Source organism: Struthio camelus, chromosome 2 (genome assembly GCF_040807025.1).
Source record: "Struthio camelus isolate bStrCam1 chromosome 2, bStrCam1.hap1, whole genome shotgun sequence".
NCBI lineage: Eukaryota > Metazoa > Chordata > Aves > Struthioniformes > Struthionidae > Struthio > Struthio camelus.
In genome coordinates this window covers 111,733,071-111,750,053 of record NC_090943.1, presented here as the reverse complement: position 1 = coordinate 111,750,053, position 16,983 = coordinate 111,733,071, and the positions used below count along the sequence as shown (strand labels likewise).

General features: G+C 35.5%; 1 protein-coding gene across 9 annotated transcripts in view; it reads right to left on the bottom strand.

Moving 5' to 3' along the window:
* Nucleotides 1–1,248: 1,248 nt before the first annotated feature.
* Nucleotides 1,249–16,983, bottom strand: part of LOC104141847 (cadherin-19) — a 126,010-nt gene continuing 110,275 nt past the window's right edge. For 5 of the 9 annotated variants that reach the window (XM_068932092.1, XM_068932091.1, XM_068932089.1 and 2 more), the window contains 3 exons: nucleotides 12,776–12,893; nucleotides 11,025–11,276; nucleotides 5,799–6,914 (listed from right to left, as the gene is read on the bottom strand). In XM_068932092.1, the coding sequence (XP_068788193.1) occupies nucleotides 6,424–6,914; nucleotides 11,025–11,276; nucleotides 12,776–12,893 (861 nt within the window). In that variant the 3' untranslated portion in view covers nucleotides 5,799–6,423. Of the gene's footprint in view, nucleotides 1,885–5,798; nucleotides 6,915–8,965; nucleotides 9,036–10,343; nucleotides 10,483–11,024; nucleotides 11,277–12,775; nucleotides 12,894–16,983 lie in introns of those variants that run through there. The other 4 variants (XM_068932093.1, XR_011139116.1, XR_011139115.1 and 1 more) reach the window with 4 other exon arrangements.

Below are 16,983 nucleotides of genomic sequence, written 5' to 3'. Positions count from 1 at the left end.
GATCTGTTTTACCTTGTTTAACCATGATAGTCAACTTATCACTAGATAATTGTTTTTTTATCTATTTTAGCTTTACTTAGCTTTCTATTATGTTGTGGTATAACTGTATGTGTGTTATTAATTGGTATCACTAACAAGTAATTATTTTGTGTAGAATCAGCTATCTATGCCACTGGGAAGAAATGTAGTATAGAGGAGTACTGGCGTGGGATGAGAGTAGCAGCCTTGAAAGTATGGGCACAGGAGGCTCCAGAGCTATGACCAGCTCACCAACAGTTAATTACCATTAAAGGTATGCAACCATTAAAGGTATGCTCATTAAAGCTATGCAACGTTCGAAGCTGGGTAAAACCAGCTTTAGGGGTAACAGGACAAAAAGGAAATATCCAATACATGTTAGATACACCACATACAATACTTTCAGACTTGCAAACCAATGAAGAAGGATCAAAATATGGAGCATATTAGCAAAAATAAAAATGTCCCCAAGTAGCTCTTGGCACAAGGAGGAAAACACAATCAGAATGAGTGTTATATTCTTCCTGGAAAAGGGACAGCAATGCTGATGGCATATGGCACCAGAGAAAAGGAATAATGTATATGTCGTTTAAACTGTATATATATTGAATTTGTGTTAGTATCGTTGTAACTGGACTAATAACATTAATCAGACTAACAATAATTTTTTGCCTTTGACACAAGTGCCTTTCCCTTTCCTATGACAAGATTTTGTCTGTAATACATTCGAGGGAATTCAAGCAACCTACTCTGCAACTTGGATAGAACTAATTGGTAATACTCAATGGAGAATGCCATAAACACTTCAGCTCCCTTCATCTCATTTTATTTTTCTTCTTTACAATTAACTGTTCAGTCTTAGTCATAGTCTATGCTTTACAAGGTTCTTATAAAGAGGAATTCTCTAAGAGGCCTAGATTTACTAGGGCTTTCTGTTCCCTTTAAGGGACAGAAGGGTCAAGGTGGATCTAGATAAGTATTACATAAGGTAGTGGGCTGTGTACTCCAGCATGTGCAGAAGATTCTTCTTTTATATGGAGCCTTCTCCCTGAACTTTGCCTTTAACTCGCACTTCTTAAAAAAAAGCCACTCATGCCCTCCTGGTTTAGTTCCTGGGGGTGTGGAGAAGCATCAGAAACAAGAAACAAGCAGTTGCATTACTTTCATCTGTTTTGACAGTGATCACATGCAAGTTGTTCAAAGTGCCCTACAAAACCAGAACAGACCAGCTTAGGTGAACATGGCATTTTTATTTAAAATGACTATTCAGATACATCAAGGAAGCACAAGCAGAGCTGCAAATTTAAACATGCTAAAACATGTAGCCCAGGGAGCTGAGCAGTGGACTGAATATTTCACGACCTACATCTTGTTTCCAGATCGGGAGCACGCCGGCTACATGAATCATTTGACCTCTCTTGGCCCTGATTTCATGTCTCTTTCTCTGCATTTCCTGAAATTTATGATTGTAAAATAGCTACCTCCATGAGGAGATGACTGTGAAACCTTTAGCTGTTAGTAGAATACAATAAAGCAATACTAATCACTCAAGGATGCCAGATACTATTGTCAGAGAAAAATATTTGTTCAATTGCTAAAAATGATCGCAGCTATATGTGAAGGTATGAAGACAAAGCAAAATCCTTGCATCCCTATCAGGGTGAGGAAAGCAGATGAAGCTTTGCAGGTGGTTCCTCGGTGGATTAGAGTTCTAAGTAACGTGAAGGAGACTTATCCCCAGGAGTCCTTCGTTGCAGAACATCTATCAGGTCTAAGCCGGTCACATAAAGATGCTGTGCTCATTTTTCAATCCCAGAGAGTAGGCAGCCTGCCTCAAACTTTCAGGACGTGCGAGGGAGCGGCATACTGGATTCACAGCAAAAAAGGAACACAGGATAGGAAGGAAGAGATTCATCTCAGCTTGAATAATCTAAATTATAGACTTTGCCTTTAAACTAGTTCTGCTATAGACAATAGCATGAGGCTGACACTTCCAGACAGTGATTCGAAGCATTCAGTTCAGAATAGATGAATAATTTGTATTAATTTTTAGATGCCTAAAGTTGGATGAGATGAAAATCTGTGAAATCTGTGGATTTTGTGATGACAGAGATGAATTTGCTCATAATAACATCAGAAGAGTGTGTCATATTTGTAAGGGTAGGTTCGTATCTCTTTAAGTTTCATTCAAAAAATTTCTGTAGTGTCCTTTTATCTATTAAAATATCAACGTTTCTCTATATTCTCTATGTTCCCTATTTTAGTCTATATGACTTTAATATTATTAAAGCATCACCTAATGTGATGAATTAAAATGTTGCAGAGTATTAATAAGCATTAATATCCATTCCTGGTCTCTGGTATTGGAGATTTTTGTGAAGCAGTGATGGATCTTAATTTTATTTATTAACATTCACTCTTATTGCCATTGCTGGCAAATATATTCTTGAACATTTTGCATATTTCTGACTATTGTTATAGTCTATTTGCTGTGAGTGGGAGGTTTTCATACTGATCTCCCAGATAAGTGGTTTCTCTGCATGTGTGTGTTTTGTTCCTATGTGCGCTAGAAGTAAATTTTACTGTTCTTTGGACTCTGTGTGTATCAGACGTAGGGCTGATACAGAGCCTAGTGTGATTTATTTATTTATTTATTTTCGGAATGAATGAGAGGATGCAGACTACTGTTGTAAAATGTTTCAACTTTTTTATAAGCACAAATTCACTATATTTTTCTTTATAAAATATAAATTTCCATTTTTTTTCGACAGATAAATCTTCCTGACTTTATAAATAGTTTCTTTCTTTCTTTTTTTTTTTTTTTTCTTCTCATAAAATATCTATTCATTCATATTCTGGATCAATGGTAAAATGCATTCTTTGCCAGTATGTAAAATCACATAATCTTCAACTTCTACTCCTCAGAGAGCATACATTAAAACTGACTTTGAAGCATAAAATGCACACTCTCTTTTCAGAAATATTTTACTCTCATCTGACAGGGTTACCCCATACAGTTAAGAATGAGTGTTGAAACAACCGCATTTCCAATGCAAATTTTGAAAGGAAAGCTAGGAGTGTAATGACAGTATCTGTGAGAAAAAACAGTAGGAAAATTATGTGAATTAAAGTCTAAGTTTATCCTCACTGTCAACCAGCAGAGCTTCCCAGTGTAATGATAATAAAAAAAACATGTTCCGATGTACAAAATTAAAATCAAATTAAACCATTTTATTTTGGGTGAATTGATAAACAAGATCCCCTTTTCCAGTCATAAAAGTAGTCCAAAAGTCTGATATGCTATCAAATGATCGCATTCTTTTGTTTTTTTACTTTAATAAATGTTTAAAATTCAACTTTTCAATGTATGAGTAGTCCTCATTTCCTTGATTTTAAATACTAAAACTAATAACCCAATGCTCTAAGCCCCTGTGAGCTAGCACCAGAAAACAAAACCATGTCATAGGGTCATATATTTCCCAGTTATTAATCTTTCTTGTACCATGTTATAGAAAAAGAAATAGAAACATCTCTCCAAAGTATTCATAAAGAAAAGCAGAATGTAAGATCATACCTCCTTTGACCAGTTGATAGCTTCCCTTACAATTCCCTCAGGCAGGTTGTGAACTGCAGATTATTAATTTACCATCTACTACCACACTTGTACTCTTCAATCCATATTACAGATAATTCCGGCTAATAACTAATTTTAAAGGATAAAGATAATGGAGGAATTATCTTGGGAAAACCGTTCCACAGTTTAATAGACCTCATCAACAGAAACTTCAGCTTATAATGTACCCTTTATTAATTTCAAGTCTTATGATCTCTTATGTGTTTAATTTTGGCTTTTTCAGAATGTTTTTTATTTTCTTCAAATAAATAAAATCTTCTGTAAAACCTTTCTGCAGTCATTGTTGAGCTAAATTAAGTACAGTATATCAAAGGTTGTGTAAACATTTCTGTCTCAGGGTTTACTAGGACAATTCAGTGATTTCTTTCCTTTCTCACATATGGAAATAAATCAACAAGTTTTACTTTGAAAATTGGGAACCCAATAAGATGTGGCTCAGCAGCAACTGGAAATAACTTATTTCTTTGGAGAAAAATACTCCTTGTCCTGCTGTACAAACAGTCTTAAGCCTCTCAGCTAAAGATTATTTAATAACCACAGTAGGCTCTTCTATATAGAAGTTACTGGGTATAACAACGGGATACGTTGGTTACAAGAGTTATTTATCATTAAAGTTAATTGTTTACAGTGAATGGAAAGAATTATAATAGCAGGGCAAGCATATTTAGGTATTCGAGGCTATTTCCCCATCTAAACATACAAAATCTCTGGACTGAGAGAGGTTCAGAGGCTACTGTCATTTTTACACTAAATACAAACTGAAGGTCTGAGGATTTAAGTCCACTGAGGCCATTTGTGGAAGAAGGACTTACACAAGGTTTTGAAACCTAATCTTAAAAAAGTACTTCTTACCATCTCCAAACAAGTGCATGCATAGTTGTTCTCTCTTTCTCTATTGCTCTCCATGAAGGAAATGAGTAATATGCACAATACTGTCTCAGCTAGGAACTATTTTGTCACATCTGTTTGAGAGCCAATGAATACAAGCATTAGAGTCATTAACACAAAGCTTTTTTGTTGTACATCTCTTAGAGCCATTTTGTACCCGCTCATCCATACTGGAGCCTTAGCATCAGACTGAAGAGAGCCACTTTTTCCTTAGGAAGCACATGCTGCTTCATCTGCATCTAGTCAGATGACCCCCAATATTTTTCCAATTATGAATACCATGAATAATGTTTCCGCCCTTACCAGACTTCTTCTTAGAAATCTCTCCTGATTTTCAAACTCCTCCATGTTTTTTTTTTTACTTTTCACCTGACAGGAATTTAAACTCTACACTGGCACTTAGCCTACATCTCTTGCTTTTCTTGAATAAACAACAATTGTAGCAAACATCACACGCTTATATATTACATGCCTTTTTATTCTTATATAAGCTTTGCCTCCCTCGCTATTATATTCAGTAGTGCTTAGCTAATAACTTATCAAAAAAAGAGAAAAACAAATTTAATTTTCTTTATCCTGATACCAGTTTTCACCTGTGGAAATATTTCAGTTGATTACAGGATGCAGATGCTATAAAATTACCACCGAATGGAAGAGAGGTGAATAAAAAGCAGGCAGGTCTCTTTTTCCAGACAGTGCATTTGAATATATCTGATGGCCTTCAGATGCAAAACTGCTACTGATTACTAGTGTAGGTAAGACTAAACAAATACTCCTATGCACCCTTATACTCAGTATGGACTATTCTGAAAAAAATACAATGGGAAATTAATTTTGAAGTTTGATTTGAGTCTTTCAGAATGATGGGATTATTTTCTGAAGAACTGGGTTAACATTAAAGCATTTTACTTATTATCTAATGTTATACATAAAGATTTATGTCCACCAGCTTAGCGTTTTAAAGATCTTTAATACTGTTACAATAAAATTGAGTACTGCAGCTAATTTTATACTCCATAATAATAATAAAAAAAAACTGTACTGGTAAATCAGTCATTTTTAAACTTAATAAAAGTAAAAATGCCCAGATGTGGATAGTATTGTGTTGCAAATACATTAATATATAATATAGTTGATTACAGTATTTAAGTTGAATTTTGATTCTGACTTGAACTTTTTTTTTAATTGCAGTTGCCAAATTAATTATTAGGCATTTACCAATAGTTCCTTTAAAAATAATTTAGTAGAAGACACTTGCTGATGTTGCAATAGGTCTTTATTGATAGCAAAAACATTGATAGGAAAAAAACATTTATTTTAGTTTTGTCATTCTAAGAAAAATAAATAGATAATTCTGTCAGTCCTTCTGACAATTGTTTTAGAATGTTTAGGGTCTATTTTTTCACACAAGTATATTTATATAATGAAGCATTATACAAATATGCATTTTTATTAACTTTGGTTAAATTAATATATTCAACAGCAAAGTCTGTCTTAACTTTGGAAACAGTTTAAAGCTTACAAAAGACAGAATATTTACAATACTCATTTATGGCTTCTACTCCTCCTGCTATACTTGCAGGATCCAGATTTTCAGCCCCAGAACTGGGCCTAGACTTTCAAAGAAGCACAGTTTGTGTTCAGGCACCTAAATAATGACTAGAATTTCAAAATGGGGAGTGTGCGTCCCCTCAGCTCATGACACTCCTGGCATGATTTTCCAAAAGACCTCCATATCCAAGAGCTTTCAGGAAACAAACAAACAAACAAACTTTATTTTGGTGCTTAAATGTGGCCTTATCTCTGTTTAAAAATCCAGAGCTGGTTTTGGTTGCTAAGCATGAAAAAAACAAAACAAAACATATACAGACATAACAAAGTAACTAATCCTTCACACTTCTGTGGGAAGCATACATGCTTGCGAGCTGTTTAAAGTGAGGTCCCCACTCTGTAAGATACTCATAATTTTGATCCACATCTGACATGTTTGAGCCTAAAGAGCTGAGGGATCCTGCCAAAGAGCCAGTCCCCTCAAAAGCGTATGTTTGAAGTGAGTCATACGGAGGAGCACTAGGATCAGTATTGGCTTCTTCAAGCTTTTCTAATATGAATTGCCTGAACACTGCACTGTCAGGGCCAACCTGCAGAGACTGTCTGTAGAGGCTGTGGATGTCTGTGGTGATGTTCTTTCGAGGTTTGTGCGTTCTCATGACAGTGCGGGTCCTCAGTGCTGAAATATCAAAAGCTTCTGTGTCCTCCTCTCCACCTCCTTCATCATCATACCTGACAATGTTCTCTCTGAATTCTTCCATTTTTTCCGAAAACAGAGACTTCTGCTGCTGCTGCCTTATGGCTACAATGGCCAAAATGAAAACTGACAAGAAAACAAAAACACAGAGAAAAAAATAAACAGAACCAGAGACTTTGAATGTGCTTGGAAACACTCAAAAAGTGGTAATGTGTCTCAATATCAGCACTACTGCAAAGTGAAGCTCTCTTCACAGACTTATGGAGCTGTAATCTTTATGGAGGTGAACATAGTATGCGGTGGTAAAATGGTTACGAAGGGATTTATAAAATGGATGAATGAAATGGAGCCATTCTTTGATAAATGAGAGTTGGAAGCAGTGATAGGAACATAGGTTACGCTTTTTGAAACTGCTTTGCTTTATCGTATAATATATCAACTCCACATTCAAAATGTAATTTCTTAATTTCTCTCTCTTTATCTCCCTCTCCCTATCTCCCTCTCAAATCAAAGCCTCCGGAAGAGCAGATGAAAAATGAGAGACAGTAAGTGAGATCTCCTCCTCAACTGGTAAGAAATAATTCAATTGGACAGTTTATTTAGGGTGTGGTTCCATTATTTCTATTACATTGGTTTGGATATGAGAAGACTCACTAAATTTTGGGAGATGTCACAGAAGTGCTTAGCTGCCACCAAGAGTTGTGAATCAGAGCAGCTTATTTCTCACATATTTGAAATCTATTGGTTTTTTTCTTCTTCTTCTGTGTTCTATTGTTTTTTGCTTTATTTAGAAGCATTATTCTTTTTAATCGTAGCTCATTTCATTCTGAGCTGAGTGATCCATTTCAAGTACTCTATGACATTCACAGAAATTAATGATTTCAGTTTTTAACTAAATTTAACTGTAGTTCTATTTAATAAATAAATTGTTTGTGAACTGCAGTTCCTTATTCAGAATGTAACATGACAAAACTGCCACAGGATTTTAGCTCACTTATGGGGATGAGATAACTGACATACTTATTTGCCTGTATTTACTATATACGGTACCATGTAAGTGGGAGATATTAACATGAAGCTTGATAATACTGGAGACAAAAACCTCTACAATACTATGCTACATTTACAAAACAGAAAGAGTAGTTTCAGTTCTCTAAACCCTTTGCATGATGAACTCTTCTAATAATAAGTATGATGGTACTGGCTAAAAGAGGGGGTGGGGGGAAAGAATTTCAAACTCTAAGTGACAAAACATATTCTATTAAAAATGTTTAATTATTTAATTTTAAATAACCACCAAAATACATTATATGATTTAATGCATTTTGAATATGTATGTCCGCAAAGAGCGTGGCAGACTGGTTTCTGCCTGTTTGCCATTGATGTGTGTGTTTGTATTTCTGCTTTGACTTTTGTTTTATACATAGGTGCATAAAAAAACAAAGGTTAATTCCATCTGGAGAAAGGATCTCTCTGCAAGTAATCACAAAGCCCTTGATTAACATTTCCATTGATGACCTGGACAATGCAGTGATAGTGCCTGATTCTGTGCATGTTTAAAGCAAAGTGACCAGGCCCAGATGTACCACCACAAGCAAAGAAAAACCTTGAAATGCATACTAGCTTGCCTGTAAGCTCACGCTGACTGGCAGGTCTAATGCAGTGACATCAGTCAGGAAGGCTGCTTTCCAGTGCCAGTACTGAAGGTTGCCTGGGACAAGGGAAGCTCAGGTTCAGATAAGGTGACTCTGGAACTGTGGGTGAGTCTAGAAACCACAAATTTCAATCATATGTTCTGATTTTCTCTGTTGGAAACCACGAGATGGTAGTAGGAGAATTAGTATATTCCTAGACTTTGGTGTGAAGTCAGGATACGGCTAGAGTCTGTCCAGGAGGACTGTCATCTAGACATAATTATGAGCTACTCTTCTGTTGTTTTAATCCTTGTCCTAGTTACTCAGTGTGTTCTTATGAATAAACAAAAAACATTCTGATTTTTTTGTAGGCCATTGTATTTCTGCAGTTTCCTGCATGTTGCATAATCATGACAGCCTGAGACCGTATAAAGTTGCTGATTCACAGTTAATAGATAAAGGTGCTGCTTCTGGGGAATTCAAATGAGTTTATGGAACTGAGCTGTAGGTTCCATTCTGGGAGAAATTTCAATGAGTCCTCACCAAGAGAGTCAGTCAGGAGGCCACAGGTGCAGCAACAGGAAATAATTAGAGCCAGCTTCTATTCCTTACGCTAAGGAAAAATCAAACCATAAGTTTACAGAGAGATTGAGGAATAGGGTGAACTTTAACATGTTTAACTTCTTTTTTTTGTTGATACAAAGTCAAAATAATTCCATTAACATTATTGGACTTGTCTATCTTTTTGTATTGTTGCTACAATGACAGATCAAAATACAGCATCAGAATAGAGCTGCCAGCCTTCGTTTTCAAGCCTCACAGCTTTCCTGTGCTTAGTGATGATGTGCTTAGTGTTGTATGCTGTTATTTATAGACGAGTAGCGGTCATATTGTATAATGAGGGTAGATAAAAGAATGTTCTTTACCTGAATATCCTACATGGAAAAAAGTAGTGTTTACTTAAAACTGCTTTGTAATTCTTCCAGTGCCATAGAAGTTTAAAAATATTACAATTTCATTTGCTCTCATTAAGAAATACATTAGGAGAATAATTATCCATGAAAGTTTTTGTTTCTTAAGGCATTGTAATTTCTGTTACTTCTTTCTTTCCTGGTGTTACATTGTGTTTTTAGGTTTTTCCTTCCAGCTTTCGTGTTTGTTTTGTTTCAAAGAAATTCTAAAAGTAGGGAAAAATATAACTTATGCTAGGTCTACAGTTTATAATGACTTTTAAATTAGTGAAATCCTGACTCTATCTGTGTTTTCTGATTTTGGAGTTGTTTGTTTGAAAAGTTTCATTTCCAGTAAAAAAAACTAGTTTCCTTATTATCCATCACTTGTGTTGTGATATTTTTTGGATATGACATTTTATGACATGCTCTATTATATGGCATAATATGGATGAGCCATATCATTACACAAGCAACAGGGAGTTTGAAGTCTTTCACTGTTTCTTTGCTGAGTCTGGCCTCAAGGCCAAAGACCACCATCAGTGACCAAGCTCTACACTCAGTCACTTGGCTGGGAGCATAAATCTAGCTGGGCATCCTACTAACTACATCACTCCTTTTCCATTCTTGGCCTCAGATACCTTAACCCTCCTAACTCAGATAGGCACAGAGTTTGAGGACAGACATTTAACCCTTGGGACATGATTAGAAATGCAGTATGCCAACTGTTATAATATGTCCATGTCATCACGTAATTAGGTATCCAAGTGCTGCAGGAATAAAAGGTTCTATTTCCTGCTGCTGAAAGAGAACAAACCCATCAGAGCAAGGATTGCCGCACACTTTGTTGGCGAGAAGACTGTTTCCCTGGCTGTTGTCACTCCACTATGGCTTGTGGCAGCCGTAGCCCTCTGCAGGGCAGGAGCAGCCAGCCTTGGACAGTGGGATCAGTTTTATGGGTGGCCACTCACCAGCTGTGCTTGACAGGGGCCTCTCTCTGCAGAGGTGCAAGCATTCCTCACAAGCCATTCTTACATATTTAGATAACTCTCAAACGCATGTCTCGCATCCACAACTTCCTAAATGTAATGGAGGCTAATTTGGTGTCTCCTGAGAGGAAAAAGGGGATGTTTAACATTTGGAGAAATGGCTGTGTGAAGATCCTACCTTACTAATTGACAGAGCAACTCCCTGTTTATTTCTGGATTTCTGATATTGCTTCCTGATAGTATCAGAGTCCTTTTTTTTTTTTTTTTTTCCTTTTTTCTTTTAGTATTTTGCTCTACACTTTATTAGCTCTACGTTTGACATAGGTAAGGCAGAATAAGTAGAGTTGTGATCGTATTCATCTAATTCTAATACAGGCTTTGGCTTTCCAAATCTTTATTATTACTAATGCTGGAGGAATAAGTTGGACCGTAACTCAACTAAAGCTGACTTTTGAGGTCTTACGTTAAAATTCTTTTTTTTCCTTAAAATTGAAATATATATATATATAGTCAAGAAAATAGAAGAGAAATGTAACATTTGCCTTATTCTGATTTTTCTCAATACAACAGTACATCCAGTCTTCCACTCTAGGGAACATCTTTGCTACATACTCAGGCCTACTGTAAAAGGAAATAAAAGTTATTTTTCTTACTAGTACTTACCTAGGAGAATTAGCACGCAAGCCAAAACAGCAACTAAAGCTTCTGTACTCAGACCCATGGAATACATGAAAGCTCCATATCGACAAAAGAAGATGTTAACTTGAATGTCACAGTCACAGACAGTGATAGTTAGAGTGTTTGTGCTTGTAAGTGGTGGGGTTCCATTATCCAGAATTAAGATTGGCAAGTAGAAAGAAAGCTGCTCTTGTCTACTGAAGCCATTTTTTGCTGTGAAAATTCCAGCAGTGTTATCTAGAAGATAAATTATATGAATGATATACATTTATCGCTTTTTAACAGTGGCAATAAAATCCATTAGTATCTGATCGTACTATTTAAAAACAACAGTACTGTGCAAAACTACATATTAGAAAAGGTAAGAGAGTTAAGCCAGGTGCTGATAAGTGTTATTTTGGTGTCAATCCTGAATAATTGCATTTATTTTGACAGATATATTCGAAGGGAAATAGGATCTCTTTTTTAATGTTCAAAAATAAGAAAGAAAAATATTCATTCAGTATCTAACATCTGCTCAGAGTAGGGTCTTAAAATGGTTCCATGCAACCAGCTGCTACCAATCCTGCAGTTCTTTTGTCTAAGATTATCCCAATTCACACAGCTATTTTTGTGAATTGCAGCAGAAAGGGAGAGACTGATGGTTGACCCTGCCATGTTTGAAAAGAATATTTCCCCATCAACCGCCATCAGGAGGAATTGGACCTACACTCTTATATGTAGCTCTGCTTGTGCAGGATGCAAAAGAGATGGGAAAAACTCCCCATACTGTACACAATCTAACCTTAATGTAGCAAATTTTCTCCTGGCAGTGAGAGAGAGGTTAACAAAGCTGGGAAATGAAACATACGCTAAAATATTGACTCTAACTTTAGCGATATTGAGAAAAGTAGTTTGCCATTTAACATAGTTCGAACTTTCCAAAACTCATTCTCATTGATTTATTCACATAGTTAAAACATTGAAATAATTAACAAAGTCAATAGGAATAATGTGTACTTTAGCTGAGTCTGAAGAAGCTCTTCTTCACAGTCTCAGAAAACTGCCTTTAGGTGGTCTTCTTTCCTGAAATTCCATCTGCTATTGAACTTAAATTTTCACTTCAGATTGGGTTTGGTTGTTATCACTCTATAGCATTCCTCTTAAGAATTTCAATTAACCCAGATCTGAGTAGCATTAAAATACATATAGAAGACATTCATATGATGTGATCAGTAATCAGTGTACGTAACTTAAACTGTGTTAGGAAATTAGATTACATTCTCATGCATTTATATTTGTAATTTTGGTTTTCCTTCAGTAAAAAAGTAACACACTTCTATTAATAGCAATCGTCTGTTTCTGGTAATCTCGTTTCTTAGAAAGACCAGTGATTTTAAGAAGAAAGTTTATATTTCCACATCCTACATTAAGAAAATAATGATTAAGAAATCCTAGTGTATTTTTGATCGCAAAATTTTTCCTTTCCTTTGAAATAAAAATATCTTTTGCTGTTTAGGTCACTTGATTAAAAAAAAAAAGGGGGAGGGGGAGGACAAAACAAAAACCTAACCTCCTAAACTCTTTAGGATCACTGAATTCTTCTTATGAAATGTGCCTCATAATGTGTTCATGTCTTTCTGTACCAACGTTTTCTACATAGATTATTTTTTTTAAATAAAATTGGTGACACTAGGACCATTAGAAGCATGACTCTCATTAGGAAGGTCTTAAAGAGCTTATATGAGTGACGCTACCTTGATTATCTTTGACAGTAAAATGTGAATTGTTTGTGGCCTCCTGAGCCAAGGAGAAGGAAAAATGATGACCTTCTATTGAATCATCTTGATCCACTGCACTGATGTTCTGAATTAGCTGGAAACATAGATGAATAGAATTATTTAAGAACAAAAGTATTTACTTGTTCTTTAAAACAATAAAAAAGAGTATCATGTTATATTAAACTGTTGATGCTGGAGATGGGATCTATGCATATATGTGAATGTTTCATGCGCTCATAAACATACACCTGCCATACCCAAACAAGTCTCACTGAGATTTGCTGGTGGTGTTGTAATATATATTAAATTGTTCTGCAAATATACTGCTTTAATTTTTCATCTGTTTGCGAGAGGTAGGCATTAAAACTTTGAGAAAATATGAAAGATTTCCTGAATCAAAAGACAAGGGGTAAATTAAGTTTCCATAAACAACAAAAAAAGAGATCATATATACAGTATTTTGTTCCCTTTTTTTTTCCCAAGGTGAAAAGTATATCATTCTACATTTGAACAAATCCTTCTACACAAAAACCATTTCCTTCTGGCTCAGAAGACACACTGACATCATTCAGCTTGTATATTGCAGTTGCAGTAAGTGAGATATGATGACAAGTTCATGTGCTGAGCTATCGATTCTGGAAATTATAACAGATTGATTATGGTATTGCTTGATAGTTTTTTTTTCCTCAAGAAAACAAAATAGCTTTCTCTTTCAAATATGTCAAACCAGATTGCCATCTGCAAGATGAAAATCAAAATTAGCATTTTAGCATTAAAAATAATATATTTCATCTTTATAAATAAACCACCACATTCTAGTTAATATAATTAGTAATATTTCCAGTAACAAAGAACTAGTATTTGTCACTTTTATCAGTGAATACTGAGTAACTCAAGCATCACAGCGTATAATAGCCAATGAAGATCCTCACCAACCAGGAGGAAAGCTGTATGATGCCCATCAAAATTTAGAAATGATAACATTCATTTCAAATTGAGGCTCTTTTTGGTCAGTCACGTTTTGCTTTGTAGGTATTTGTACCCAAGAGACTTCAAGTCTCAACTGTCCCCATCCAGAAAGCACTTAAATGCTACAAAGGCTATTTTAAAAGCAAAAAGAGCAGTAAGTCAAGGGAAGTAGACACCAGCCTTCAATCTGTGCTTTTGAAAACTCTTTGCTGATTAAATCATTTTTCAGTCAAAGATCTAAGATTTCAACACATTGTTTTTCTTCTCAGACAAGCTGAATTTGATGAACTCATCACAGCAGAGTGCAAAATGTGGCACATACCGCAGAAGCATTGTGTCCTTAGCACTTTGTCCTTTTTTATACATGGAAATTTATTTCAAATTATATTTTGACCCTATGAAAGCATGAAGACTTTTGAGATTTTTTTTATTGCCATTAATGAAATTAGTGATTGCTCAGTGATGTACCTGGTAACACTGTAGAAAGGACAAAACAAAGCTTTCCCTTTCCTCAGAGCAAAAAAAAAAAAAATATGAATGTGAATGATGGGAATACATAAGGAAAGTGTAGGCATAAGAGTCAAGAAATCAGAGTAGATCAATAACTGATCCCTAATACTATCTTGAGAATAAATCATCAATTTTATTTTTTAAAATATAATTCCTAGAATATGTTAAATATCGACAGCAATAGAGACTGAAACTCTGTATGTCCAGGCTAAAACAGGAAAAGTGACACATTTTCCTAATATTATACTTCTGTGTACCTCAATAAATTAAAAAAAAAAAAATTGTTAATCTTTGCTGAGGATTTGCTGGTGACTTCGTGTCTAATGCTGAGAAAAAGCTTTGTATGGATGTGTGTTTGTCCCTACAACTCAGGGTCTGTGAAGCTAGATTCAATATGCAGGTTAATACAGCAATATAGTACAGTAATACAGATGTCTTAGTCACATCCAATATATTCTTATTCTTAGCCTGGCTACTTAATTAGGGAAGAACACTCCATGAATTCAGCTCTACCACACTGCGGAGATACCTGAGTTGACTGAGTCAGAGCTTGGTCAGATACTCCAGCTTATCAGACTGTTTCTTCTGCAGTCCCAGAATTTTCTTAAACTCAAAACTAGTTTTCTATTTGTTTATGATTTCAATGGCATCTTTTTCCTATTTGAACAGTAATGTGAATTTCAAGGAAATTTCTATGGGGGGAAAAAGAGTCTGAGCAGACTGTTTCAAAATGTATTACAAAAGTTGTTGTCCATTATTTGCAACTGAGCAATTTAATATAAATCTTATGGTTACTGTGTTAATGAATCATAGGATACTTTTTTCCCAAGTTTGTGTAAGGATGTAGCTTACTAAGACCCTGACACAAGAAATTTCAAATTTCCTTACTTACTGCAACTTACAAAAAATTTATTAACTATAGATATGATTTTTATGCTCTCATTTTTTGTTCTGATTAATAGTTATTTAACCAGATATTAGCCATATCTTTGGAAATTTTATTTTTAGGAGTCTATTATTTTCCCCCATAAATTTTAGCTATATCTGAACCAAATGAATATAATTCTGAGAAGCACATGTCTAACCTGAAGAAAACTTCCGTTGTTTTGATCTGTCCTGTACTGTTCTACACAAACTTAAGACTCCTTAAGGCTTTCTAAGCATGCGTGCAAGTGATTCATCTTAGAAGTGGAGGAGTATTTGTAAAAGACATAAAGACAGAGCAACCTCTTAATGTTTATTTCTTACTATGTTACTTCTGCTAAGATTCAGCAAAACCCAGATGAGTCTATAAAATATTCAGAGAGCAATAGGCAGCTCTGATTTTACTGAATCTGAAGGAAAGATTTTTTTTTCCAGCTCTCCTAGGCTTTTGTACATCTAAATTAGGAGATTCTAGCCCTTTACCAGGGAAACTGGCATTGCAGACTAAAAAATTGCACTTATTGCTTCTGAGTCAAGATTCAAAAAAATCTACTTGTTTAATGAGTAAAGAAAGAAAGGATAGTGAATGGCATATTGCTTCTGCAAGGTTATATCATATTATGATATGCATGGACTGGGTATTTAATTGTTGCAAAATTTCCTAATTCAAATCTCATTAATCTAGAAGCTTTAATAATCCAGCATCCCATTTGTAAAACTAGATTTCTCTAAAATTGAGATTAATGTAGTGGATTCTTTTTGAAAATCTGATTGAAGTGCATGGTAAGTTAGCTTCATTCACAGTTTCTGTCCAAAAGCACTGAGAACCCTGCTGGGGACAGCAGGTGTTCCTTTGAGCAAAGGTTAGTAAGACTTGTCATAATTTCAAAAAAAAGTGGTGATCTAGGATACCTAACTTCTTGAATCCATCTGATTAGTGGACACTTTGCATCATAAATGTCATCAGTGGTGAAGTCTATGACGTTGGTAACAACCCTGATCTCTCAATGCGTAATTATTTTATATAGAATGGATTTTCCATAATCCTTCTGAATGACTACTAGAGTATTGTTGGTCCTGCAAAGAACAGGTCATGGAGTAGCTGACTTCCTGATGTTCTTGATGAAAATTCATGGAAGATTTATTTCCTCAGTTCCAAGTTGTCTCACTGAATTGGATAGATCTAAAAGGAATGGGAAAGCTTCTCTATTAAAGTCCTTTCTTCCCCCAGCTTAAGGCATAGATTCCTCATCTGAGTAACTCACAATGCTAATTAATTTTGATGCTACAGTCCTCTGAGTGTGTGATTTGGAGTCCTCTTTTCTTCCTTTCCACTTAAGGAACTACTGGCAAAACTCCAACAGAAGAAGGAAGTCTACAGAATGTGGAAAAGGGGACAGACCACTTGGGAGGAATACAGGGACATTGTCAGAGCGTGCAAGGATGCGACAAGGAAGGCGAAGGCCCAGTTGGAATAAAATCTGGCAAGAGATGTCAAGGACAACAAGAAGGGGTTCTTCAAATACAATAGCAAAAGAAAGAGTAGGGAAAATGTGGGCCCGCTGCTGAGTGGGGTGGGTGCCCTAGTGAAAAAGGATACAGAGAAGGCAGAGTTGCTGAGTAGTGCTGCCTTTGCTTCAGTCTTCACTGCTAAGGCCAGCCCTCAGGAATCCCAGATGCTGGGGACAAGAGAGGAAGTCTGGAGAAAGGAAGGCTCTCCCTTGGTTGAAGAGGATCAGGTTAGAGATCATTTGTCCAAACCTGACATCCATAAATCCATG